Source organism: Saimiri boliviensis, chromosome 18 (assembly GCF_048565385.1).
Source record: "Saimiri boliviensis isolate mSaiBol1 chromosome 18, mSaiBol1.pri, whole genome shotgun sequence".
In the NCBI taxonomy this organism is placed as follows: domain Eukaryota; kingdom Metazoa; phylum Chordata; class Mammalia; order Primates; family Cebidae; genus Saimiri; species Saimiri boliviensis.
In genome coordinates this window covers 8,032,942-8,059,823 of record NC_133466.1, presented here as the reverse complement: position 1 = coordinate 8,059,823, position 26,882 = coordinate 8,032,942, and the positions used below count along the sequence as shown (strand labels likewise).

At 44.3% G+C, this 26,882-nt stretch overlaps 1 protein-coding gene across 4 annotated transcripts in view; it reads right to left on the bottom strand.

Annotated features, from left to right (window-relative positions):
• KCNJ6 (potassium inwardly rectifying channel subfamily J member 6) overlaps window positions 1–26,882 on the bottom strand; it is a 286,073-nt gene that overhangs the window by 187,266 nt on the left and 71,925 nt on the right. For 2 of the 4 annotated variants that reach the window (XM_003927617.4, XM_074389279.1), the window contains exon 2: window positions 20,400–20,451. In XM_003927617.4, coding sequence (XP_003927666.1) covers window positions 20,400–20,424 — 25 coding nt within the window. In that variant the 5' untranslated portion in view covers window positions 20,425–20,451. Of the gene's footprint in view, window positions 1–20,399; window positions 20,452–23,948; window positions 24,079–24,806; window positions 25,052–26,882 lie in introns of those variants that run through there. The other 2 variants (XM_074389278.1, XM_074389280.1) reach the window with 2 other exon arrangements.

Sequence of the window (26,882 nt, the reverse complement as noted above, 5' to 3'; positions counted from 1 at the left end):
CAATTCAATTCTGATACCAACCAACTCAAGTTAGACCTCACAGGTCCCAGAGGCCATGGATTGACTCTGGATTTGCTGTGTGTCTGCCACTAGGTACTGCAACTACCTGACACTGCTTCAGATGTCAGCTGCACACTGGGGGTCCTGGGCTACCCTCACTTCTGAACTATGTTCTGATCAAATTTTCAGCTACAAATTCTGGGGTTCCCATGACCCATTCAGGTTCCATAATTTACTAGAATGACTCACAGAACTCAAGATTAAGTTCCATGTCGAGGTTATTAACCTTTTTCTTACTCCTCATCACTTTGGCAAACCCAAATATTCAGATAATTTGTTTCTTCTTGAAAGCTTATTATTATTTTATTTGCTTTTCTGAAGAGCTTAGGATATAACAACTTAGGGAGACACACTGACCAAAAACCATGAAGGAAGTATCTGTTGCTAGCCCTTCAAGGATGTGCCTTATTTGGGTAGTTGGATTTTCTTGTTAACAACGTCTTAAGTAGAAAATAACCTGCTGTGTTCAATATTTTTTCTTGTTGAAAATCTTAACAATGTTTTAGCTGGTTTTCCTGTCTCAGGAGGGTGTGACAGATACTTATTTTCCATTAATGATGCTCAGTCTTGCCATGTCACCTCTTGCAAATGTCACCACAACCACTGTTGCATGGTTTTGTGAAGGTGTGACTAAAATTGTTCTGACCCCAGTATACCATCACATAATATGGAAAATGATGTTTTTATTGAGGTGAATTTCACGTAACAAAAACTTGATCATTTTAATTTAAAGTGAACCTTAACTACATGGTTGCGGAACGCTGTATAAACACCACCTCCACCTAGTTCCCAAACTTTTTATCAACCCAAAAGGAAATCCTGTACTCAGCCATTCTCTCCTCCAGAAAGCATTTTTTTGTTTCCTAATATTTTATGGGGGAGGGGGGAGGGGGTGGGGACGTGGGAAGAGATAGCATGGGGAGAAATGACAGATACAGGTGAGGGGACGGAAGGCAGCAAACCACACTGCCATGTGTGTACCTATGCAACAATCTTGCATGCTCATCACATGTACCTCAAAACCTAAAATGCAATTAAAAAAAAAAGAATATTTCCTAATATTTTAAAATTTCATGTTACATCCTGGGTTCCATGTGCAGGACACGCAGGTTTTGTTACATAGGTAGAGTGTGCCATGGTGGTTTGCTGCACCTGTCAAGCCATCACCCAGGCATTAAGCCCCACATGCATCGGCTATTTATCCTGATGATCTCCCTCCTCCTCCCCACACAACAGGCCCCAGTGTGTGTTGCTGTGTCCATGTGTTCCAGGAGGTAATTATTTTTAAATGAAATCTTTGTTATCAGTCATCCACTTAGTGCATACGTATGCCAACTATGTTGGGGTACTTTATTTCTTTATAATTTTCTCATTTTTCCTAAATGTATTATATATGGTTATAAGGAAGATTCTAGTCAACTGGATCTGGTTAATCAAATAGTAAATTCTACTCTGTAAATAGCATCTATATCCTTTATTTTATCCAGAAAAAAATGGCAGACACACAGCAAATCCTAGTAAATGCTGAATGACAGTTCTCCTGTAATGGTATTGGATTAGAATTACATAGTCTAACGGTTGTATTATTTTAAGATTTCTTTAGCAGGCATTAGTCATAACCAACCAGAGACATGACTGGGTATCTGAGTCAATGCGAAGATTCTACCAGAGGAGGATAATCAACATAGAGGAGCTGTCACACCTGTTTGGTAAAATACCTATTTCTCACACTGCTTCAGGTGAGCTAGGTTGAACTGGACTGCAACTTGAAGCTACTGTTCTTAGGTGAGCCAGCTTCCCAGAAGTTGCTGTTTGGAGAGACAGATGTAATAACAACCTGTCTGTGTGGAGGATGACAGGTCCCTTGTCATGCTAGGAGCTGGGGAGTGGCTTCCAGACATCATTTCACAATGAAGAGTGGGTTATGGTTTGATAGGCACCTGTTGTCTATGGCCATACCACCCTGAACATGCCCAGTCTCATCTGATAGGCACCCATTCCTCATGGATGGGGAAGCTGGGGTGCTGCCAGGGCTGTGCCCAAGTGCCTCATTTCATTTTCCTCCCAACACCAGATATCAGCCAGTATCCTAGGACCAGCTCTGGGCTCCTACAAGTTGGAAGCTGTTCCAGAAAACCCACTCAGCTCTCTGCTCCGGAAGCCTCTGAATGGGTATGGGCTATTGTTTTATGCAGGAAATTATCTGTCAAAAGAAACGCCTTCTCTTTTCCTCCTCAGCATTTAGAGGCATATTTTTGCCGACAGGATGCTTGACAAGAGAAAATGTCCTTCTTTGTGTTAGATGTTGGGGTCTATGGCTTTGCTGGGGCCAGCTCACATAGACAATGAGTGGGAATTTCTCACAGACCTCTAATCTCTATGGATTCAATTTTGATTGTCTTTTGTGAGGATGTAAAACTCATTATTGGTTTTGGGTTCACTGAGAAAAAGGGGCTCTGTCTAGAAGCCATAGGGTTAAACCACTTTTAATAAACATTTAGATTGGGTCTTATATGACAGCATAGAATGTTTCAGTGGAACCGACACCAAAAAGAGGCACTTGAGAGTGATGTCAGCAGGTGATGGAATAAGACTTTTCAGTGCTTGTTCCTTCATAGAAACATCACTTTGAACAACTTTTCATGCCTGAAAATATCTTCACAAGAGCTAAGGAAGCCAGGCAAGAGACTACAGTGCCAGTGGGTAGCACAGAAATAAGAAAGGACACGTTGAAGAGAGAGGGACAGATTCACATTACCTGTGTCACCCTCCCCTAAACCTGGGCAGCACAACATGGAGAGAGATGCCAGGCAGGCCCCCCAGCCTCAGTCTGCAGGCCGGCACCTGCCGACCCAGCCTCCAAGCCCACCTCAACGCCAGACCAGCATCCTCGGACTTAGGCTCTGGGCACACCTGAGGCTCCAGAAAAATGCTGCAATAAACATAGGAGTTGGATAAAAGGAAATTCTGCCACTTGCAACAACATGGATGAACCTGGAGCACATGATATTAAGAAATAAACCAGGTACAGAAAGACGAAACTGCGTGATCTCACTTACATGTGGAATCTAAAAAAGCCCAACTCATATGATACGGTTTGGCTTTGTGTCCCCACCCAAATCTCATCTCAAATTGTAATCTCCATAATCCCCACATGTCAAGAAAGGAACCTGGTGGGAGGTGATTGGATCAGCTTCCCCAATGCTGTTCTTCTGATAGTTAGAGGGTTATCCTGAGATCTGATGGTTTTATAAGTGTTTGACATTTCCTCCTACACACTCTCGCTCTTTCTCTCCTGCCGCCATGTGGATGAGGTGTCTGCTTCCCCTTCACCAGGATTCTAAGTTTCCCGAAGCCTCCCCAGCTATGTGGAATAGTGAGTCAATGAAATCTCTTTTCTTTATAAATGATCCAGTCTCAGGCAGTTCTTTATAGCAGTGTAAAAATGGACTAATATACCAAAGAAGCAGAGAGTAGGTAGAATGGTGGTTTCCAGAGGCTAAGAGGTGGGAGATGTTGGTGAAAGAACACAAAGTTTCAGCGAGACAGCAGAAGTAAGTTCTGGATGCTTACCATATAGTATGGTAACTGTGGTTAATAATTATGCATTGTATACGTGAAATTGCTAGATATACAGAATTAGATCTACTACAGTTAGATCTAGTACAAATCTACCACAATTGCTACATCTATACTTAAAAATTTCTAGAAAGTAGATCTTAAATATTATCACCACAAAAATATATCTTTTTGAGATGGATATGCTAACTAGCTTGACTGAATCATTTCACAGTGTGTACATATATTCAAATATCACATTGTAAATATATACAATTTTATTTGTCTATGGTATCTCCATGGAGCTGGGGGGGAAAAGAGACAAATGCATTTTTAAAAAGGGGACGTTCTTGACACAAAAAATGCATAATTTTGTTCTGGTTAATGTAGAGTCAGCCTGTGTCAAGGCAATTCAAAATTCAAATTTGAGAAGTCATGGGAACTCCTACAGGCCAAGTCCTTTCTCTTCTTAACGTCGTATTTAACACTTTTATAATTTTTATGATGATACGACTGTTAGACAAACGTAATTCTGAAGTAAAACTGTCATTCAACGAACCTCTTTCCTTGTGTCTAACTCCTGTCAGAAATGATCAAAAACTGGATGGCTTAAAACTATATACATTTGTTCTCACTGTTCTGTAGATGAAAAGTCTGAACTCCAGGTATAGGGACGGCCAAGTTCCCTCCCAGGGATCTAGGGGAATGATACGGTTTTGCTCTGTGTCCCCACTCCAATCTCATCTGGAATTGTAATCCCCACGTGTGGCGGAAGGGACCTGGTGGGAGGTGGTTGGATTATGGGGACATTTTCCCCCATGCTGTTCTTGTGATAATGAGTGAGTTCTCACAAGATCTGATGGTTTTATAACTGGCAGCACGCTTTCTCTCCTGCTGTCATGTAAGATGTACATGCCTCTCCTTTGCCTTTCATCATGATTGTAAGTTTCCTGAGGCCTCCTAGCCGTGCCTTCTATTAAGCCTGTGAGTCAATTAAACCTCTTTTCTTAATGAATTACCCAGTTTCAGGTAGTATCTTTATAGCAGTGTGAGAATGGGGAGGATGCTTTCTAAGGATGCTCCCTAATACAGGGAGGTTCTTTCTGGCCTCTTCCAGATCCTTCGCTTCATGGGTTTATTCCCCTGTCTTCAAAGCTGGCGTCTTTAAGTCTCTGTTCTTAGGAGGTCCTTAAGGAGGTCTTTAAGGAGGTCTGCATATCACCTCCTTCCCTGTGTGTGGTCAAATCTCTCTCTGCTTCCGTCTTACAAGGATACATGTGACTGCATTTAGGGGCCACCTGGATAATGCAGGGTATTCTCTCCAAGTCAAGATCCGTACTTTCATTTGCTGAGACTTTTTGACCATATAAGGTAAAACATTTAAAGGTTCCAGGAATTAGGATGTGGATCGTGGAGACCAATTTAAAAATATACTACAGTAGCTAAGCAGACTTCTTTACTGTAGGACATTTTGAAACATTTATTATACTAAATATAATTCATTGAGAATCTCGAGATGCAGGCTAAGAACTTCCTAAAATTATTGAATCATCGATAGCCTTCTTCAAGCCTGCTCTAAGAAAATTTATTCTGAGGCTATTATGAGACTAAAGCCTCTAGGAATACTTCAGAAAGTATCATTCTATGGATAACTGGGAAACATTTCATATACACAAACACCTGGTCTAGCACTCAATGCTTTATTTGATCTGACCCAATCTGTTATTTCTAAACATATTTTTATTATTGTCTTACTTGAAGTGTCCAGCTTTAGTAAGTATGTTCTGATCACTGTTCTCCAAATACATATTGTGCTCTCTTGCCTCTATTTTTTCTCCTAAATGAACGGCCACTGTATCAGTCTGTTTTCACATTGCTGGTAAGGACATGCCTGAGACTGGGTAATTCATATAGAAAAAGAAGCTTAATGGACTCACAGTTCCATGTGGTTGGGGAGACCTCACAATCGTGGCAGAGAAGAACAAAGTCATGTCCTACATGGAGGCAGGGAGAATGAGAACCAAGCGAAGGGGAAACCCCTGATGAAATCATCAGATTTTGTGAGACTTACTCACTACCACAAGAACAGTATGGGAGAAACCACCCCTACGATTCAATTACCTCCCTTTTGGTCCCTCCCATGACCCAGGAAGCTACAATTTAAGATGAGATTTAGGTGGGGTCACAGCCAAACCATATCACCACCTATCCCCTTCCCCACTGCACCCCTAACTTGCAGCACTGTGACCCCTTCTCTCTTATTAAGCCCGGGCATTCTCCAAGGCTCGGCTTTCCCCAAATCTCCCTGAATCCCCCAAGAAAGGGTCTCCTCTTTTCTAAATTTTAGCTTCAGTGTTGAGGTACCCTGGGGTCAATAGTAATCAAGCATAGAAATGTGCAAATAGTTACTTTTTTTGTTTTACAAGCACCTTCAAGGTTATCCCTATAATGATCGTGTTGTTTTTGCAATATGGAAACTGGAGCTAAAACTTGGAGCTAAAATTACAGTATAATGTTGGGGTTCCTCCAGGAAGTGGGGCATTGTGGGCTGAACTTCACTTGATACTGTGTCTTGGCTTAAAAAAGTAAAAGAGTGGAGTCTGCAGGGGTGTCTGTCTCACTTGGAATCTTACCATCTATTTCCTTACGATAATTAAGTCTTGTTCAAAGCAGTGTTTAACTTTTTATGTCAGACTTAGGGGTACGGCTCCTGTTTTGTAACTTACCTCCTTCCTCCTCCCCCACGGTGCCAACTGATAAATACTTAGTGACTATTTGGTTATTTCTGATTTATTTTAAAAACCAGATTTTTAAAAAAGAGAATGCAAGGAAAATCATGTAAAATAATTTTGATGAATACAACTCTCGATGTACTCGAAGAAAGTATTTCTCTCTTCCTTGATGGCCATACAGTAACATTTCCAAATGCGACAAAAGAAAATAATGAGGAACCTCGAGGCGTCGGGGAGGTTGGAGATGGGTCTGAACCCTTCCATTTTCTTAAAGCCAAGGAAAGAGGGTGGGGAACACACACAGGCAGAGAGCAGCCTGGATTTTTTTCTTAAATCCAGACTTGTTTCATCCTCTCCACGTCTTACTGAGAGTGTTCCTGTTAAGAATGCGTGGTGGAAAAAGGAACCGCAAAGGCTGTCCTTGGGATGTGGGGACTCAGCGACTCTCAGGAGAAAATAATTTTGGGAAGGGGATTATTGAAGGGTCAGGGCACAGTGGCCTCCGGGTTTAATTGGACACTTCTAAGGATGAGAGCTATAATCTGCATTAAATAAATCTCTACTGAGAAAAATATCCCTAGCAACTAAGCAGGGAATGATACTTAGTTTGGGTTTGACTTCAGGAAGTCAAAAGTGTGCTTTATCTCCCTGAATTCTGTGAGCTGGACCATGTGAGTCCAGGAAGCAATCACCCCCAATATCCCCATCTGTCCAAGGGGAGTATATGGTACCAGGAGGGACGCATTTGCATATTGAGCAGAAAAGATCACTGGTATTTAGCAATAAAACCCACAGGTGAACTCTGGCCACAGTGAGATTTCAAGTGTAAGGTGCAGTGTTCCTTGTCAGAATAAACATACTGCAGGTAACGAACACCACATATGCAAATCTCCTAAGTAGCAGAAATCGGTCAACAAAATTTTTTAGTACCTAATGAAAACTTATAAAATCATAGAGTGACACCATAACCCTTGGGGTTTTCTTTTAACCCCCTTGAGTCTTTAAGAGGGTTGAATAGAGTACAAGGTGATAAAGCTCAACAATATGAATACTCTTAAAATGAGACTGAGAACAGTAAATAAAATAAGTATGAAGAATAATGATAATTTGTCATTTTCACCTTTGTTTTTGTTTGTTTTGAGTGCCTGAAATGGAACAGTTGCGATGTTGCATGTTTTATATGCATTATATATTAGCTTTCAATTTATATAAATATATTGTCTTTCTCAGCTTTCAATGTACCTACTAGTTTAGATACACAGGTACATATTCAAATGCAGTTATACATACACACACACACATATATATATACACACACACATATTAGCACACATGTACACACACTCGTTAGCTGTGCATAAATTATCAAAACCCAAGTAGGGAGCTGGTATGATCAGTGGCAGAAACTCGGAGCAGAGTGTTTAAGTGAATTACCTGCAGCCTCACAGCTAGGAGATTGATGGGCCACAGTTAGATCAGCTCTGTCTGTCTCTTAAGGCCACCCTGAGGTACCTCACCTGACAAGGAGTACACCCTCTGTGGATGGCAGGGACGTTTTGCTAATTGTGGAGAAACCTTTATGAGTGCAATTCTGGGCTGCAGAGAAATTCTGAGTCAATATTTAAACATGTAGATATCCCCCACCCCAGAATCCTTTGAGCCTGAAATGTCTTGTCTTGTGATAAAGGTTACATGGAATCAGGAAAGCACACCGGGGTGGAGGCGCCGATGTTTTTACTACTGAACATCCCGCCTTGGCTTTCTCCTCTCTGGGAAGCCATCTAGGGGGTGGCTTTCTCCCAGCTGGTGCCATCCACCTTCATCTGAGTTTAACTCCCCCCAGCACTGGAAGCCAGGGTGCTTCCCCAGCCTGCTTCCCTTCCCCAGCTGAATTGAGGGAACCTGTGGGCTGTCCTAGCTCACACACCTGTCACCAGGGAGAAGGGCAGGCCTGGGAGCTGGGGGTGATGGTTGCTTGATGAAAAGTCCCTGGAGAGATCAGTTCCCTTTTGGTGACAAAGTAACATGAGGCAAAAAGGGCTGCATGAGGTGAAAAGCAAATTCCTCCAAGCAGGTGTTTGCATCAGTCCCAGTCTGGGAGGGGCCCGAGGCTCTGCATGGCAGGCTCTCCTTCCCACCCTCGTAGCTGTGCTCTGCAGAGTTCGAGCCTTTAAAATTCAATGTTCTGCTGCTTCTTCTGACCATCTGCTCACTCAGTCTCCAGAGCTGAGGCTCGGTTCTTCCTAAACACGCTGCCTTTTCTTCTGCTGTGGACTGGCCACGCTGCCCTGCTGAGTGGGCCATCTACCTTGCACCCTTCAGCCTTTCTCTTGGCTACACATCTAGGCATCTCTTCCAAATGGTCATTTGTTTGCAAGTCCCCTCTCTTTGCTCTCTGAGGGTGCAGGGAAAGCCTGACACCCCAAAGTCCAGCCATGCAGCCTGACCTGGGGCCTGTGCCATCCTGGGGGAGACTTTCTCTCCTGTTGCCCTTTACCTTGCCTGGATAGAACCTGTTGTTACCAGAGGTTGACGGGAGGATGGGCAGAAGTGGGAGTGGTGGGAGGTGGAAGATGGAGCCTGAGCAGGGGGTGGGAGGTGGTGGGAGGGAGGAGCGGGCTCTCAGAGCCAGGTGGCAGCTCGTGGGAGGAGGGCGGGAGGGACAGTGAGACACAGTGAGATGGGGTGGCAGTTGGTGGGAGGCGGGGAAGGCAAGCGGAGGAGTGTGAGGCAAGAAAGTTTAAAAATGTGTTTGTTTACTTTTCCACTTTGGGCTGGAGCAAAGGCAAGCGGGGGGTGGGTGCTTTTCGTGTTCCCTTTGGGAGCTGGCGGGGGGGCGCCAGCTTTGGTGAAGTGGTACTGCACTTGGGTTTGGCTGGGACTCCTGGGTATCACCTTGGCACCCCATTGGCTTGGAAGGGGCTGGGAGCACAGCCTGCTGCTGGGTGTGTGGGGATGGGGGCTGGGGGCCGTGATGGAGACAGAGGCAGAGGTGTGTGGAGCTTGTGGCCCTAGTGATGGTGGTGGCCGCCAGGCTCAGGCCTCTGTGTCTCAGTTGCCAGGCTGGGCTGGTGGTGCAGTGACTCATGGTGTGAACAGCTGCTTTGCCCGTGATTACTTTCATAAGAGGAGCCGCGGCAAATGAGGGAGACCAAAGTCCTGTGACCCCATGTGAGAGAGGAAGACACTGGAGTGAAACGCTCCACGGAGATGCAGGCACATGGAACCAGGTGAAGATGGTCTGTGGCTGCCCCAGAGCCAGGCTTTCCATTACCAGTAACTTAGAAAGGCAAAATGAGTGAGAACAATTATTATTGAGGAAGTCATTGGGCGGGCCCTAAAACCTGCTGCTGTGAAAAGAATGGCACTCTCGTTCCATGTTTTAGGAGAAAATGGCCAGCTCTGCTCAGAACCAGGGTCCCCACCTCCTCCACCCGCCCGCTTTCCTGCTCTGTGTGCCTGTCAGTCCCCAAGGCAATGGGATTTCCAACTCTCCCCTGGAACGCCAGCACAACGGAAAAATCAGTGCATCTTTCTGAGCCTCAGTCAGATCATCAATGAAATAGAAATTCTCATGTCTGAGTTGTCGCCCCAGTCAGGTGGCTGACCAGACAGACTCTCCTGGTAGCTTCCAGGCGTGGTTCAGGCTGATCGTCCCAGTGTTAGGCAAGTGGAAGGTGGGAGGCTGCAGCCTGAAGACCGCAGGCCTGGTGCTTGGTAAGCGAACGGCTGCTTCTGTTAGTACCTGTGCTGGCGACTCCAAACCTGCACCTGCTGCCAGTCCCGTACCTCACCTAGCTCAGCTCACCTGCAGGAGGGGCCCCTGGTCCCAAGGCAAAGGAGGCTGCGGAAGTGGGGAATGGTCAGAAGGCCGTCTTGTGGGGAGAGACTGCGCAGCCATAGTGATACCTGCCCGCAGGGTAAATAGCAAATCCCACCATTACTGCAGAAGAATAAATGCCTGGGTCTGCCTGGCCTTTCTCTTTCTTCCTAGCTTCATCTAGAGCATTGATTTTGAGCGTCTCACCTGGGGGTGACTTTGCCCCCCAGGGAAAATTTAGCCATGTCTGAAGTCACTGTGTTGTCATATCTAGAGGGAGGGTGCCACCGGCTTCTAGTGGGCTGAGGTCAAGTTGATCACCCTACAATTCCCATCAAGAATTACACAGCTGCCACATCTCCATGGTGGCCAAGTTGAGAAAGCCTAGTTCATTTCTTCCCAGGGCAAGAAAGAAGGTGTGGGCATCAGAGAGGTGAGTTTCTTACCAACCAAGTCAGGGACATTCATCAGAAGGTGAGGGTCAACGTGATCTCCAAGACAGCAGAAGGAATGGAGATGAATTTGAGAGAACGGTTCTAGCCCCATTTCCAGCTGCACAAAGACCAGCAACAACTTACAGGAATGTCACGTGTGATGATTCTAAAACCTGCACACTTATTTTGCTGTTTTGCATACCCTGCATGTTTGTACCAGTTAAATGCTTTAAGCCACATGCTTGTTCTGGAGATGGCAAGGGAGGGAATTGCATTCTTACTTGGAAATGGCTGTTAAGGGAACGGTCCTGAGCAGTGAGCGCAGGAGGGAGCAAATAAAACCACAGGATCAAGGAAGTCCCACCCTCAGGGGTGTAGGAGGGAGGAGGAGGGTGAGCAGGCAGGGCGGGAAGCCCCCGCTGCATGGAGACCCTGTCAGCCTCAGAGGTAGGTAGGGCCTTTGATTCCAACTGAACATGCCTGTAAGCTCAACCAGGAAGCAATTATCCTTGAATTTAAAAGGTGTTTTCCAGTAAGGACAAACATGTGTCTCACAGTGAAAAAATACTGGCTTTTCAGAGGAGCAGAGAGAGAAGAGTCTACTGGCTTGCTTTTGCTTTCAATCAAAGGACGCTTTTCTGTCTAATGGTAGGACCGAAATGATACACTGTGCCGGGACTGCAGGAATGTGATAAAGTAGCATAAACGAAACTTCTGCTGCGGCTCCCAGCCAGCCCCTCTCCCCTGGTCCTGCAGGTAACCCAGGAATGAACAACAAAATAGAGGCCGAATCCCTCAGTTACAAGTTGAGACGAGAGGAGGCCATCTGGCAAGTGTGAGCAGGCAGGCGTAGTGAAGGGGTTTCATTTAGCTCCTGGAGCAGTGGAAGAGCATGAGAACCCACCTCTAGGTGGGCCTTCAGGACCTGTTCCCAGAAGCACATGGCAGAAGCGCTTGGTAAGGGAATGGCTGTTTCTGTTAGTACCTGTGCCGTAACTCCAAACCTGCACTTGCCTCCAGTCCTGTAGCTCACCTAGCTCAGCTCACCTGCAGGAGGGGCCCAGGGTCCCAAGGCAAAGGAGGCTGGTGAATGCACAAGGCGGCTAAGTGAGGAATAGTCAGAAGGCGGTCTTGGGGAGAGAGACCGGGCAGCCATAGTGACAACCTGCCTGCCAAGGAAGAGGAAGGCAAACGAGAGGGGAGGTTTTGGAGACAGGAAAGCCAGGAGAGAGAAGTAAGTGCCATCGTGCAGGGACAGTAGAAGGCACAATGATAGACAGCTGACGGGGTCAGCTCAAGAAGGCTTCAAGGAGACCCAAACGTCGTTTATAAAGGAAACATTGCCTCTGGTAGGGACACAGCAATGTTTTCCTGAGTGACTGCCAGTGCAGAGCTCATAAGACAATAATCAGAAATGAACTGCATCACAGCCATGGTTGAAAGTATGTGATGGCAGGAACTGAGTTGTCAAGAGTAACGAGTTTATGTCGTTACTTTTGAGATGATGCTATAACTACCCGTGTAAGTGTGAGCCTGAGATAGGGATCTTAGTATTTAAAGGTCCTAAATTTCACTAGTAGGGAGAAAGTGTGTTTTAAAAAGCACCATCTGGTGGGCCTGGAGTAGCTTTGTCCCTGGGAAATAAAGTGTCATTCAGCACCGTAGAGGCCATATACGATGAACAGCTCTGCTCCATGTGAGATGACACAATGTCTTCCTAGGCCCTTAACTCCCAGCCCAGCTACAGGAGCTGCAGAATCTACAGGATTCCCCCACTGTCAGGGACCCTGGGACCTCCAGATGAATGGGCTCTCATCTATAATTCTGACACCTGCTTTCCTGGGCTCTTTGTCTTGGTTGCTGGGATCCAGGCTTGTCTTTGCAGGGAGGTGGCTCTGGAGCCATGGGGCAGTCATCTGCTCTCTGATGGTCTACTCAGGTTTTCCCCAGGCCCACCCTGGCCTGTCTGCCCTCAGGTGTCTGCCTCACCCTTAACCTGCTCAGCTCTGTATCTGGGAGGGGGCAGTGGGCGCAGTGGTGGGGGGCTCTGTCGGCTGATACCCAGATGGGCTTAGCCAGTCTGGGCTCCACTGCAGGTCAGTGAGAAGGGAGGAGCAAGGGATTTCTCTCCTTCTTCTTGGCCTGTAGAGGAGTCTCTGGCAGTGACCACACCTCCTGCTCGAGCTTCCATCAGACAGGTAGGCTGTACTTCCAATTCTATCACCCCGTACTGTCCCCCTGATCTAGAGGTAGTGGTGGTCCCCAGCCATTATCTCCCTGTCCCCAAGTCTTGCTTCTCGGCTTTTTTTTTTTTTTTTTAATTTGGAGATGGAGTTTCACTTTTGTTGCCCAGGCTGGAGTGTAATGGCGTGATCTTGGCTCACTGCAGCCTCTGCCTCCCAGGTTCAAGCAATTCTCCTACCTCAGCCTCCTGGGTAGCTGGGATTACAGGCATATGCCAACACATCCAGCTTATTTTTGCATTTTTAGTGGAGACAGGGTTTCACCATGTTGGCCAGGCTGGTCTCAAACTCTGGACCTCAGGTGACCCACCCACTTCGGCCTCCCAAAGTGCTGGGATTACAGGCATCAGCCACCTCGCCTGGCTGACTTCTTGGCATTTCTAGCATGCAGTTTAGCCCCTCTGTCTTCTGGTGAGCATACATCCTCCTTCTAAGCACAGAGTGGAATTGTGGCCCCTCCATCTTGGAAATTAGGCAAGGTTATTGACTTGCTTTGGCTAATGCAATCAGACTGGAAGTGACATGTGTCATGTGTCACTTCTGGATGGAATTTTAAGATGCAGTGTCAATATGCCATGCGCTCTTCCCCACCATGGCTGTAGATGTGAAAATGCAGGCGGAGATGGAGCCTCTGAGACTGTGGGGGTCCCAGGGTGACCCTAGCATGTACAGTTCATGGCTGGCCAGTGTGGACAGTGGCATGAAGGAGGAATAAATGTGTGTGTCCATGTATGTTAAGCTACAGAGATGTTTTTGTTATTGCAGCATGACTTGGCCTCATGCTGCTGATATACACACACCTGCCCCATTTGAATCCTAGAGAGTAGGGGGTTCTTTCCCCAAAGGCACACTGACTGTGGACCAAAAATAACTCCAAACAACTGAAGCCTGTGCCTGCCATTGTAAAACCCTGAACTCAATATATTTGCATTTGAACCAATTGTATCAGGTCGTCAAATGACTCCTTCTACTGCGTGCCATTTCTGGGCATGGGGGTCTCTTGAAAGCTTTGCCAAGCCTCTCCCCTAAGCTCAATGGCCTTTCTTGTCCTCTACCACATCCCACTGGTCCCCACCTCTTTAATTCATTTCAGATCCACTCTTGCCTAGGCCCCAGAACCTCTCAGCTCATGTGGTGTGCCAGCTCCCGGATTCTTTCGTTCAAGTGCGCCCAACCTGCAATCCACGCCATGATGCCTTCGTGGATTCCTTCTAAAATGCTGATCTTCTTTGAAACCTTAGGCACTGCCCTATTACCCTTAGGAAAAACCCAAGCGACACACAGGCTCTTTTATGATCTGACTCCTCCTATCTGCCCAGCCATCTGCTATCAGTGCTATGCTCTTCCCCTACCTCTACCCTCCCCCATGGCATTCTGGCAGTTACAGTCCCACTGGCTGCCTGGTGGAACCCTGATCACCCTTTGGGTGACTTTTTGATGCAGAAGCACACTAGGGTTTGTACATGGAAAGCCTCGTGGCCTGCACCTGCACGCTGCAGTGACTTACAGGCTGCCTCTGCAAGAGCACATGCCACGTGTCCTAGCTGTTACTCCCTGCCTCCTTTGCCCCCAAATGCGGCACCTGGTGCAGGCAGGAACCCTGTCTTTTTGTCTTTCTATGCATTAACACAACGCCAGAGTTATAATAACCACCCCATAAAAAGGGAATAAGTGATTAGAAACCACTCTGCTTTAACTGAGCTAATTTAATGTGTGGTGATTGTAATTGGTTCTCTGTCTTCATTTCATCTGACACAAGAACATTTCAAATCTGTACTCAATTTGAGCTATTTCTTTAGTCCTAGGAGGAATTCCCTCTATATCAAAGCAGACAGCCAAGACCTCTGAACCTCTCACAGATCAGGTCCTTGGCTCTTTGCAGAAAAATAAAACATGGTCTATTTGCCTCTTTCTGGCTGGATGAAGATTCGGCCCCGGGAGCTACTCAGAATAAAGCTGCTGCTCTGTTATTTGTTTGGAAAGGATGCTGAGTACCTCTTCTCTTCTTGATGTGGATGTGTTATGGTGGTGATTTCAAGGAGGACCATGCAGGAAAGGGATTGCCGGAGTAGAATGGCTCATGAGGACAGCAGCTAGGGATGCTCTGGCTGCAAAGGAAAAGTGAGGAGTGGGCATGCCCCGGAGAGGCTGGCAGAATGGAGATGGAAAGCAAGAGAGAGGAAGCCAGCTCCTTCTGCCAAGATGCAGAGAAAGCCACAGGTAGCTCAGGCGGCCCCCACCTACTGATGCAGCAATGCACCACAGACACGCAGTTGATGCAGAGAAGGCGACAGAAGTGTGACTCCAGCTTGCAGCAGAACCCTTGGGGCGGTGGCAGGGCGGGGGTTCTAGAGAAGGGATCCTGCAGCCGGAAAAAGACATCAGGGCCAAGTCCCCCTGCCTGTCCAGCTCTTGCAATTCCAACACCATGCCCAAAACGAGATATCTGATTACAATGCAAATTATTAATGAAACCATGTGGCAAGACTGCTGTGCTGTATTTGATACATTCCCAGGACCTCTAAGGTTAGAGGGCAGTGATGTGTCAGCAGGCAATGATCATGAAGAAAATAACCTTTGGAAATTTATGTATGAACAGCCTGCAAAGTATTCCATGCAGACTGTGATTCAGCGTTCCTGGGCTATTTCCCTGCTTCTGGACATCTCTAATTTGTCACCATCTGAGAGGCCAGGACAGGGTCTACAAAGCTGTGTCTACGAAGCTCTCATGATGGCATGGTTTGGGTCACTGTATGCCTGTTTATAGACAACACTGGGAGCCTCCACTAGAGTCAGGCTTTCAGTTTCATTTCAGTCAGTGGGTGGAGTGGTAAAGTGCTGGTTACCAGTGGGCAAGCTGAGAGTCACCCTAACCCTAACTCTAAACCTAACCCTAACTCTAACCCTAACCCTTACCCTTCAGTGTCAGCTTTCTGGTTGCCCCATTTGGAACAGGGCTTCTGGTAGTCTAAATATGAAAATATTTGTTGCAAAGATGCAAACAGAGATTAACATTTCAAAGAGTGGTGTGAAAAATTTGTCAGCCTTTGGAAACTTCAAAGTTCACGGGCTGTGAACTGGCACACGTAGTTGGCTGATTTTTAGATCTCATGGAACCTCTCTCTGTTAAAAGCTCTCCTGGCTGGGCACGGTGGCTTACGTAATCCCAGCACTTTGGGAGGCCGAGGTGGGCGGATTACAAGGTCAGGAAATTGAGACCGGCCTGGCTAACATGGTGAAACCCCGTCTCTACGAAAAATATCAAAATCAGTCAGGTGTGGTGGCGCACACCTGTATCCCAGCTACTGGGAGGCTGAGGCAGGAGAATCGCTTGAACCTGGGAGGCGGAGGTTGCAGCAAGCTGAAATTGTGCCACTGCACTCCAGCCTGGGCAACAGAACGAGATTCCATCTTAAAAAAAAAACCCAAAAAGCTTTTCCTCCCTCCTCCTCTCCCTGTTTGCCTACCTGTCCTGTTTTTGCTCCTTGTAATTCTCTCTGTCTCCCTCAACGCCCCTTCTCTCGAGCTTTCCTCATATACCATACCTATCTTTTCTCTATATTTCTTTTGTGTTTTTGTTGTTTCTCTATCTCTTCTTCCACATTTACTTTTCTTCCTTTTTCCATTTTTTTTTCTTATCACGCCTGTCCTCATTTCAATAATGTGACCTAAAATATTTTAAAGTATTATTTTTATTAAAGTTGCTTTCATTTTGTTCACAGCAAAGTCCTCATAAAAATCAAGCTGCTTTTAATCAAACATTTAACATTTATTAATGTTAATCAAACATTTAAAATCTATCTCTGGCTTGCCCTTAAAAAATGATGGAAGTGGACTTTTTGGAGATGGTTGATGAATGGCACATAGTGGAAAGACATGCACCTCCTCCCTGCTCTAGAAGAAGACATTCCTTTCCCATATGGCATTTGCTTAGCCATTGATGTGGCCAGCCATTTGCTAGCATGTGGACACCTAGGGTGATGGGAGAAGAATCTCTACCCAGTTCTAGTTAAACATAGAGATGTTCTAGTAACCAGATGGTTTTTGCTTGGAAGTTTAACAAGCAAAGTGTTTATTGGCTCTGGAAACCCATTCGGAGCATTGTGTTTTGGGTATTCATGGTTCTGTCTATGTTTTTTCTTTTTCCAGAGTGTGGCCATGGTTTTATGTTCCCATCAATTTTATTGTGTGGTAATTATATGTTAATTCTTTGCTCAGCTGACTGATAGAATCTCCTTACCTAATTATGTATTTCATTGTAGCTTTCTATGTAAAATAAGTGTGTGGTATATTTAATTAGTCACGAGTTTAATTTAAATGAAATGTCTGGTATGTTGACCATATGATTAGCATTTTGTAGCATCTAAAAAAACTGCCCCACATCTTATATCTTTTATAATATGCGGGATCTTTGTAAGGACCAATAAACTGGTGCACTGGACCTGATTCTAAGGTTTGTTCTCAACTTTCAAATTTCCTTATGCATTGAAAGCATCTACGTGATCTTTTTAATAACAACAGAGCACACTGGAAGAATGGCTATTTCCCGTCATCTACCCAAGGTTTTAGAATTCAATTTTGATATAATTCTTTTAAGACAGTTGATTCACAGACCAAAATCATTAGAAATATTATCCAGGCAAACCTGAAACTTAAAACCAATGAATCAATTGGTAGTCAGGTAAAGAGCTCTCATTTAAATGTATCTGGAAACCAATATAGAAAAAAAAACTTAAACTACCTTTATCAGAAATATTAATCGGTCCAGTACCCTTACAATTCAGTTAGGTGAGTGAAAAATAATATTCACTGAACTAGATTATCAATTTCTAAAAGAAGCCTTGAGAAAGCTGGTAGCATCATAACTCATGAGCAATAGCATCTAATTTAATCCATCCAGACACTTGAGACTCAGTTCACGGACAACGATGTTTAAGTTCTAAGCCGCTGATCCTCCTGTCCTTCTGAGAACCTGTGGACATTTGTGTCGGTGAATTTGGACTTAGAGATTAGAATGAAATCTGCTCATGTGCTGTGGATTGTGAATTCGTTGATAAGGTCCACATTCTACTCCATATTTGGATAATACAGGCTGGTCCATTTTGTGATGGCACTGGCCACACTTTCATTCCAGGTGTGAGAAGAGCACCTCTCATCATTTTAGGATGCTTTCACTTAGAGAACCGGCGACGTGGTTTGGCTACGTGTCCCCATGCAAATCTCATGTTGAATTGTAATCCCCAGTGTTGGAGGTGGGGCCTGGTGGGAGATGATTTGATTGTCAGGGTGGATTCTCCCTCAGTGCTGCTCTAGTGATAGCGAGTGAGTGCTCGAGAGATCTGGTTGTTTAAGTGTGTGGCACCTGCCCTCTTTCTTCCTTTGTTCTGGCCATGTGACATGCCTGTTCCCTAGTTGCCCTCTACCATGATTATAAGTGTCCTGGGGCCTCCCCAGAAGCTGCTTAGATGTCAGCATCATGCTTCTTGTACAGCTTGTGGAACTGTGGAGCTAATGAAACCGCTTTTCGTTATCAATTACCCAGTCTCAGTTATTTCCTTAGAGCAGTGCAAGAATGGACTAATACAATCAGTTTGGGGTTCCTCAAACCAAGATGTAAGTTCTTTTAACATTTTCAGTTTGCAAGACTACAGGTAAAAGGACAGAGCTGAGACCAGGGCAGGAGATGATATAGAAATAAGAGCAGGGAGAGGGGTGTCAGTGCTGAGGGTTTTTTAAATTTACTCAGTCCTTTTTCAGTTATCAAAGTGAAATTAGCATGTGTTTAAGACTTTTATAAAATGACCCAGAATTTTGGGGTCAGGAATGAAAGGAAATCAATGTAAACAACTTTCTAATGCTGTATTTTCTTGGTATGGGTGAATGTTTTGGAATAAAGGTTCACTTACTACGCTACAGAGGAACACCTGTATTTATAGTCTCATGATTTGAGGAGGAAGGTGCATAGTTAAATGTGGACAACATTAATAGTTAATTTTTGCAGACCAGATTTAATAAGGTGTGCATGGAGAAGTGTTGGTAAGCCTCCCTTGTAACTTTACATATGAAATCTATCACCAGGAGAAATTTCTGTTTTTCAAAGGAAAAAATATGCCTTCATGGTTTGTTTCATATTCATATAGTCTTTAATATTTAGACTTCGACATAGACAATTGAACTTCTCATTTGCAGGAAGCTTTGAATTCCACGTCCTTTTTGTTTGTTTGTTTGTTTGATTTTTTGAGACTAGGTCTCGATCGGTGGTCTAGGCTAGAGTGCAGTGATGTGATCTTGGGTCACTGCAACCTCTACCTCCTGCGTTTGAGTGATTTTCCTGCCTCAGCCTCCCAAATAGCTGGGATTAAAGGTGTGAGCCACTAAGCCCAGATAATTTTTGTATTTTTAATAGAGACAGGGTTTTACCATGCTAGCCAAGCTGATCTCGAACTCCTGACCTGAAGTGATCCACCTGCTTCGGCCTCCCAAAGTGCTGGGATTACAGGCATGAGCCACTGTGCCTGGCCCCCTTTCCTCTTAAAATGCTTTCTTTATCCCGTTTATTTAGTTTCAGAGCACTGTAACGCTATGATCAAAACCTAAATCATTACAAGGTACTATTTACACTGCAAGCACTCTAATTTTTAGTAGTTCTGTCAGAAATTTCTGAACTACACCGGAAAGGTTTAACAATGATTTATCATTCTTTCCGCTCTTTTTTTTTAATTGCATTTTAGGTTTTGGGGTACATGTGAAGAACATGCAAGATTGTTGCATAGGTACACACATGGCAGTGTGGTTTGCTACCTTCCTTCCCCTCACCTGTATCTGTCATTTCTCCCCATGCTGATATCCAGAATTTACAAAGAACTAAAACAGATCTACAAGAAAAAAACAAACAAGCCCATTTAAAAATGGGGGAAGGATATGAACCGATACTTTACAAAAGAAGACATACAGGAGGCCAGCAAACATATGAAAAAATGCTCATCATCACTGGTCATTAGAGAAATGCAAATCAAATCCACATTGAGATACCATCTCACACCAGTTAGAATGGCAATCATTAAAAAACCTGGAGACAACAGATGCTGGAGAGGATGTGGAGAAATAGGAACACTTTTACACTGTTGGTGGGAGGGTAAATTAATTCAACCATTGTGGAAGACGGTGTGGCGATTCCTTAATGATATTTCCTCTCTTTAGATCATCCAGCCCATGGAATAGATGCCCAGAAAAAACTTCAGCTGACTTTGACTAAACCTCCTAAAAGGTTGAAATTATTATGGGTCCCAATCCCCAATGCAGTGTTACAAATAAATCTATTTTTATTCTTCAGCTCCATACTGTGGGTAACAGCTTCAGCACAGAACGTGACCTCAAGCAAGATGAATTCCGAATAACGCATAAAGTAACAACACGATGCAGTATGTGTGAAAAAGATCCGTAAGAGCAAAAGAGAAGGATAAATCAGCTCATCACACGGATGTCTTTTTTGTGCGATTTTGCATTTTCCCATTCAAAAACACAAATACATAATAAATGTGAAGCTACTCACTCATGGATTCTGTCAGCTTGGCCATTGTTGCAGTTTCTTCTTTGTGCTTTTCCTGTAGGTGAGAAGAAAAGACAATTATCTATAAAACATGTCTTAGATATGAATTGATCTAATTGTCATTTACAGCTAGATCACTCTTCCTTCTTTTTCCTAGGTCAGTATTTGGTTTCCAATAATCAAAAGAATAAAAAACCCCACATTATAGTTATATTATCAGTCAGTCACGGAAAACAGATTTTTAGGGCATTAAAAAGCTTCCCATTGCTCTTGGAAATGAGCATCTGTCACACTTATCTTGGATATATGTAATTGGTGACGCACGACCAGTTTTCAAAACCTCTTTGACACTGGATTTTTGACATCCATATGCCAAATATTTTTCCTCTGTTTTCCTCCATTGAAGCTTTCTTGGTATTTTTGGAGCTGATATTTTTGTAGTCATTTGGTTTCTTCTTTCCAAAAAACTAAATAGATTTTATACATCTTTCTTTGTCTGATTTTTTGGATTCCTGGAGCCTTTTAAAAGTCGTCAGTTTTGATGGGTTTATAACCTTATTGATTTTGGGCTAAAAACATTTTTTTAACTGGGATACAGGTTATAACCCACCAAGTTTGGGAGCCAGAATAAATAATACATACAGAAATTGAATCTGTCCTAATAAAAAAATAACTTTGGAGCTATAAAGAATACTGGTCATCTCTACTGAAAAGTTCCCTTTAATTTCTTCACAGTTCTTTGGGTTTAATTTCTTTGTGTTGCTCACATATGCAGTAACTGAAACATTGCCCACCATTATTATTTTTTTGCAGCCTTGTTTTTCTGTGAAACTAAAATATGTCCATTATATAAAAACTGCAGAAAAAAATTAAAAATGGTAACTCTAATGCCATCCCGAGGAAATCATAGTTACATTTTGGTGACTGATTTCTAGGCCTATTTCTTTATCTGTGCCTATTTACAGATATGGGAATAAGATCCTATTTTCATAGAGATAAATATCTTTACCATATACCTTTGTATTGAAGCAACTTTTTCACTTAACATCATTATCACACATTCTTCTACGTCAATAACGGTCAAATACGTCACCTTTTTAAAATGACTGCATAGTATTCACCATGGGTTATATCATCATTTCCTTTACCACATCCCATTTAATTTACTTAGAATTTTTCACTACTTCATAAAACACAGGGATGAGCATCTTGGAACTTACATAGTTGTGTGCTTGGCCTGTGCAAGTTATTTGATGAGGATAAATCCTGAGGTGAGGTATGGCTTGGTTAAAAAGTCTAAACATTAAAAATTCTGACATAGAGTGCTCAGTTGTCCCCCACAGAGGTTGTACTTGACAGTATATAAAAGCGTTCAGTTCCTCACATTCTTGCCAACTTGCCAGTGGTACTAGCATTCACCTAATCTTTGTGAAATCAACAGGCAGAACACATTATCTTGTTATTTTACACTGTTGTCTTTCTTTTTCTGACCTTTTGTGTATGGATGACTTTAGTGTTCTTTCCCATGTCATCGTTATGAGGTTTGCTCATGGTTTCACGTTGCTGTGTTTCAGCCCCTCTGCCATGAAGATTTTAGTGCTCAGAAGGCCAGGGTGGTATTTACTTCTCCCCCTGTCCCTGGTACAATGCTGAGCGCAGTCTGACGGTTTGGCTAATACTTGAATTGATGTGTTATGGCTTGGGTGTTGTAGTATGGTTAGCAAGATCATTATTCATCCTTCTTGTGACACTATTCTCATACTGGAAGGGTATGCTTTGATCGAATGACAACGAACACCTTCGCACCTGGCAAGTGTTCTTGATTTTCATGACCCTGTATTCGTGACAATGAAATCAGGACACCACCTCTTAACTTAAACTAAGAATTGCCCTTGAGAACAGAAGGAGCTAAAGAACTGTAATCTACCAACCTCCTTGCTGTGGCATTTGGCCCGTGATATTTAGCCTACCACTTGGGTTATGTCAACATGCAGAGAAAAAGCATGGCATGGGCTAGTAGAGAGGCTAAGTGTCATGTCACAGAGCTGAATAAGACAGGCAGAGAGGAGCCTCTCACACAATGCTGGTTCATGCGAGTGTGCATGGTGGCTGCTCACCAGTCGACCCAGCGGGTTGTGACAATTCAGGCATAAAAGCTGTTCCACGTCAGAGATGCAGTAAAGCTGGTTCCAGAGCTTGTTCTGTCCCTGTGTGTCCTGTCACTGACTCTCAGCTTCTCCTCATAGCCCAGATCTGCCATGTCGATCCCTCCAGCTGTACTGGCTCTCCTTGCGTCCCGTCTCTCCTTATGTCCTGGTCTGTGACTTGACTTCCCCATTTTCTGGCTCTATGCTCCATCAGTCCTCAATGTAGATCACAGACCTCTTCAGCTTGACCTTCCTCTAATGGCACCAGCAGTGAGACCCCCCCCCCCCCCCGCCCACTTCCCAACACCAAACCACAGGTGTCCAGATTCCAGGCATTATATTCTTAACAAGCCCTGTTTAGTGTGTCTGTTTTCTTGTGTGTGTGTGTGTAACAACTTTATGTCTTGTGATCTAAGGACTCTGCTACATTCTGGGTCCCGGTCCTGCCGGGGGGTGGTCCTTGCAGCTATTTTTGTTCAGATGTGCTGGGTATCTTAGTCCTGGAGATGTTAAATACTGCCTGGACCAGCAATTTCCTTTTCCCTGTAGTTAAATGGAATCCTCTGACATTAAGTGGGGAGAGGCTCCTAAAATCCTGAATACAGCTCTCCCAGACTGACTCATCTATATCATAACTTATGGTGGAAATCATGGCATATGTTTTGGTGTTAGTAGTTTAGTTATTCTATTGGATGTCTCTAAACTCCTTCTGTCCTTCCTCATTATCAGAAAGTTGATGTTTGCAGTTACACGACATGTATATCCAATAAAGCATTTACATTTCATTCTTGGTCCCAAGCAAATTCTCCTTATTCTAAAGCCAAGAGTTTCCTTCACAGCAAATTTCCTGGTTGTTGGATTTACATTACTGGGAAGAAATTTAGAATTATAGCATATTAAAATTGGAAGTGATTCTTTTAGAGATTGTCGAGTCCAATGCCATAGCGATGCAGTTGATGAAACGGAAGCCCAGGGAAGGGTATGACATGCCAGGAAAGGATTTAGATGGCGCCAATCTCTTCCCCTTGTCCACAACCTCTGCTCTCCCAGAAATCTCAAGGCCATTTAGCCAAGATCCCTTACACAACAGTCCCTGTGCTGTGTTGAAGTTTCCTAGATCTGCAATTTCTATGTTCTTTGAGTATTCTCATCCACAACAATGACCCTAATTTCCATGAATGGCTGGCAGTGCCCAGATTGGCACATTTTGCCCCGACCTCTCGACGGAACCCCTGCTCACCACCTCTTCTTTCTTCCTCAGCCTCCGATATTTTGCATATTTTAAAGTTGGTCTTCCCACCCTACACTCTACTTAGGAGACTATTAACGTTGCCTCCACCTGCTTCGAGCCTCCCCTGCAACCCTGAAGGTTTATCATGTAATAGCCCCGATCTAAAACACAAACCTGACGTGGCTTTTCCCTGCTTGAAATCCACCAGTGCTCCTCTAGCAAGTGAGCATGCAGTCCCTGTCTTCAGCCGGGGCCCCTGGACTGATGGTTCTTTCTTCTCCACTCATGCCTCAGGTCCAGCTCCCTGCAATCCACAACCATTTTCTCGCTCCCGGCCTTGGCAAGCTCTATTCCCTTCGCCTAGACACTCCAAATTCCACTTCATTCGTGTCCTCTCCAAATTCATCCCTAAAAACTCCAGTGGATACCACCCAGTCTCTGCTCATTGCCCTGCTCTTTCTGACCATTTTCCTGAGTTTTATCTTTAGGTTTGTTTATGTAAAAACGCATCCATGTGTCACATTGCATAATTTGTTATGGCATCAAAGGACTCTGGAAAATTCCAAAGCCCCATTTCAGTAGCCTCATCTGGTGGCTTCTGCCAGCCCAACAGTCATGGCTGGGAGGCGGTGTGTGGTGGACCAGAAGCCTGGACCACTAACCCTCCCTAGGAACCTGGACGAGTCGTTTTACTTCTTGGGCTACTGTTTCCTCATCTGCTCATTTTGGAAGTGATCCGCTGCTTGCTGTTTTCTGCCCTGTCTCCCATCCCTTATGCCCGTGGAAGTCAGCCACATGAAGAGGATGTCTGAACATGCTTTGATAGACTATTGGTGGTATTTTAAGGTGAAAAAGATATGTTTGCTTCAAGAAGTCGTGTCAAAAATCTTTCCCTGGGGGAGCCAAGGGTTTTATATCAGAGGTAATCATCTCATGTTCTTTTAAAACGGAAAGAAAATCAGAAATGCAGGAATCATACTGTTGCGAGAGAAGAACTTACTCTGGCCTGAAAAATGTTTCGCTTTTGCTTACCTTGTCTATCCTCCTTGGATGTCCTTAGAGAGAGTGGGGAGGAGAGAACGAGAGCACGTGGAAGGGGCTGGGGGCGGGGGAGAGAGAAAGAGCATGTGTATAAGAGTTTGGAAGCCTGGGTCTAGGAAGGTATTTGTTCTGGCTTTACCACTTCTTCTTTTTTTTTTTTTTTCTTTTTTTTTTAATTGCATTTTAGGTTTTGGGGTACATGTGATGAACATGCAAGATTGTTGCATAGGTACACACATGGCAGTGTGCTTTGCTGCCTTCCGTCCCCTCACCTGTATCTGTCATTTCTCCCCATGCTATCTCTTCCCACCTCCCCACCCCCCGCCCCTCCCCCATTTCCCCCCAACAGACCCCAGTGTGTAGTGCTCCCCTCCCTGTGTCCATGTGTTCTCATTGTTCAACACCCGCCTATGAGCGAGAATATACGGTGTTTGATTTTCTGCTCTTGTGTCAGTTTGCTGAGAATGATGGTTTCCAGGTTCATCCATGTCCCTATAAAGGACGTGAACTCATCGTTTTTGATGGCTGCATAATATTCCATGGTGTATATGTACCACATTTTCCCTATCCAGTCTATCATCGTTGGGCATTTGGGTTGGTTCCAGGTCTTTGCTATTGTAAACAGTGCTGCAATGAACATTCGTGTGCACGTGTCCTTGTAGTAGAATGATTTATAATCCTTTGGATATATACCCAGTAATGGGATTGCTGGGTCAAATGGGATTTCTATTTTTAGGTCCTTGAGGAATCGCCACACTGTCTTCCACAATGGTTGAATTAATTTACATTCCCACCAACAGTGTAAAAGTGTTCCTATTTCTCCACATCCTCTCCAGCATCTGTTGTTTCCCGATTTTTTAATGATCGCCATTCTAACTGGTGTGAGATGGTATCTCAGTGTGGTTTTAATTTGCATTTCTCTGATGACCAGTGATGATGAGCATTTTTTCATATGTTTGTTGGCCTCCTGTATGTCTTCTTTTGTAAAGTATCTGTTCATATCCTTTGCCCATTTTTGAATGGGCTTGTTTGTTTTTTTCTTGTAGATCTGCTTTAGTTCTTTGTAAATTCTGGATATCAGCCCCTTGTCAGATGGGTAGACTGCAAAAATTTTTTCCCATACTACAAGGCTACAGTAATCAAAACAGCATGGTACTGGTACCAAAACAGAGATATAGACCAATGGAACAGAACAGAGGCCTCACAGGAAATACAACATACCCACAACCATCTGATCTTCGACAAACCTGACAAAAACAAGCAATGGGGAAAGGACTCCCTGTTTAATAAATGGTGTTGGGAAAACTGGCTAGCAGTGTGCAGAAAGCAAAAACTGAACCCCTACCTATCACCTTACACTAAAATTAACTCCAGATGGATTAAAGACTTAAACATCAGACCTAATACCATAAAAACCTTAGAAGAAAATCTAGGCAAAACCATTCAGGACATAGGTGTAGGCAAGGACTTCATGACCAAAACGCCAAAAGCAATGGCAACAAAAGCCAAAATAGACAAATGGGACCTAATCAAACTCCACAGCTTCTGCACGGCAAAAGAAACAGTCAGTAGAGTGAATCTTCTTTTTTTTTTTAATTGCATTTTAGGTTTTGCGGTACATGTGAAGAACACGCAAGATAGCTGCATACGTACACACATGGCAGTGCGATTTGCTGCCTTCCTCTCCATCACCTCTCTGGCATTTCTCCCCATACCATCCCCTCCAACTCCCCACCCGCTGCTGTCCTTCCCCTATTTCCCCTCGACAGACCCCAGTGTGTGATGCTCCCCTCCCTGTGTCCATGTGTTCTCATTGTTCAATAACCGCCTATGAGTGAGAACATGCAGTGTTTGATTTTCTGTTCTTGTGTCAGTTTCCTGAGAATGATGGTTTCCAGGTTCATCCATGCCCCTACAAAGGACACAAACTTATCGTTTTTCATAGCTGCATAGTATTCCATGGTGTATATGTGCCATATTTTCCCTGTCCAGTCTATCATAGATGGGCATTTGTGTTGGTTCCAGGTCTTTGCTATTGTAAACAGTGCTGCAATGAACATTTGTGTG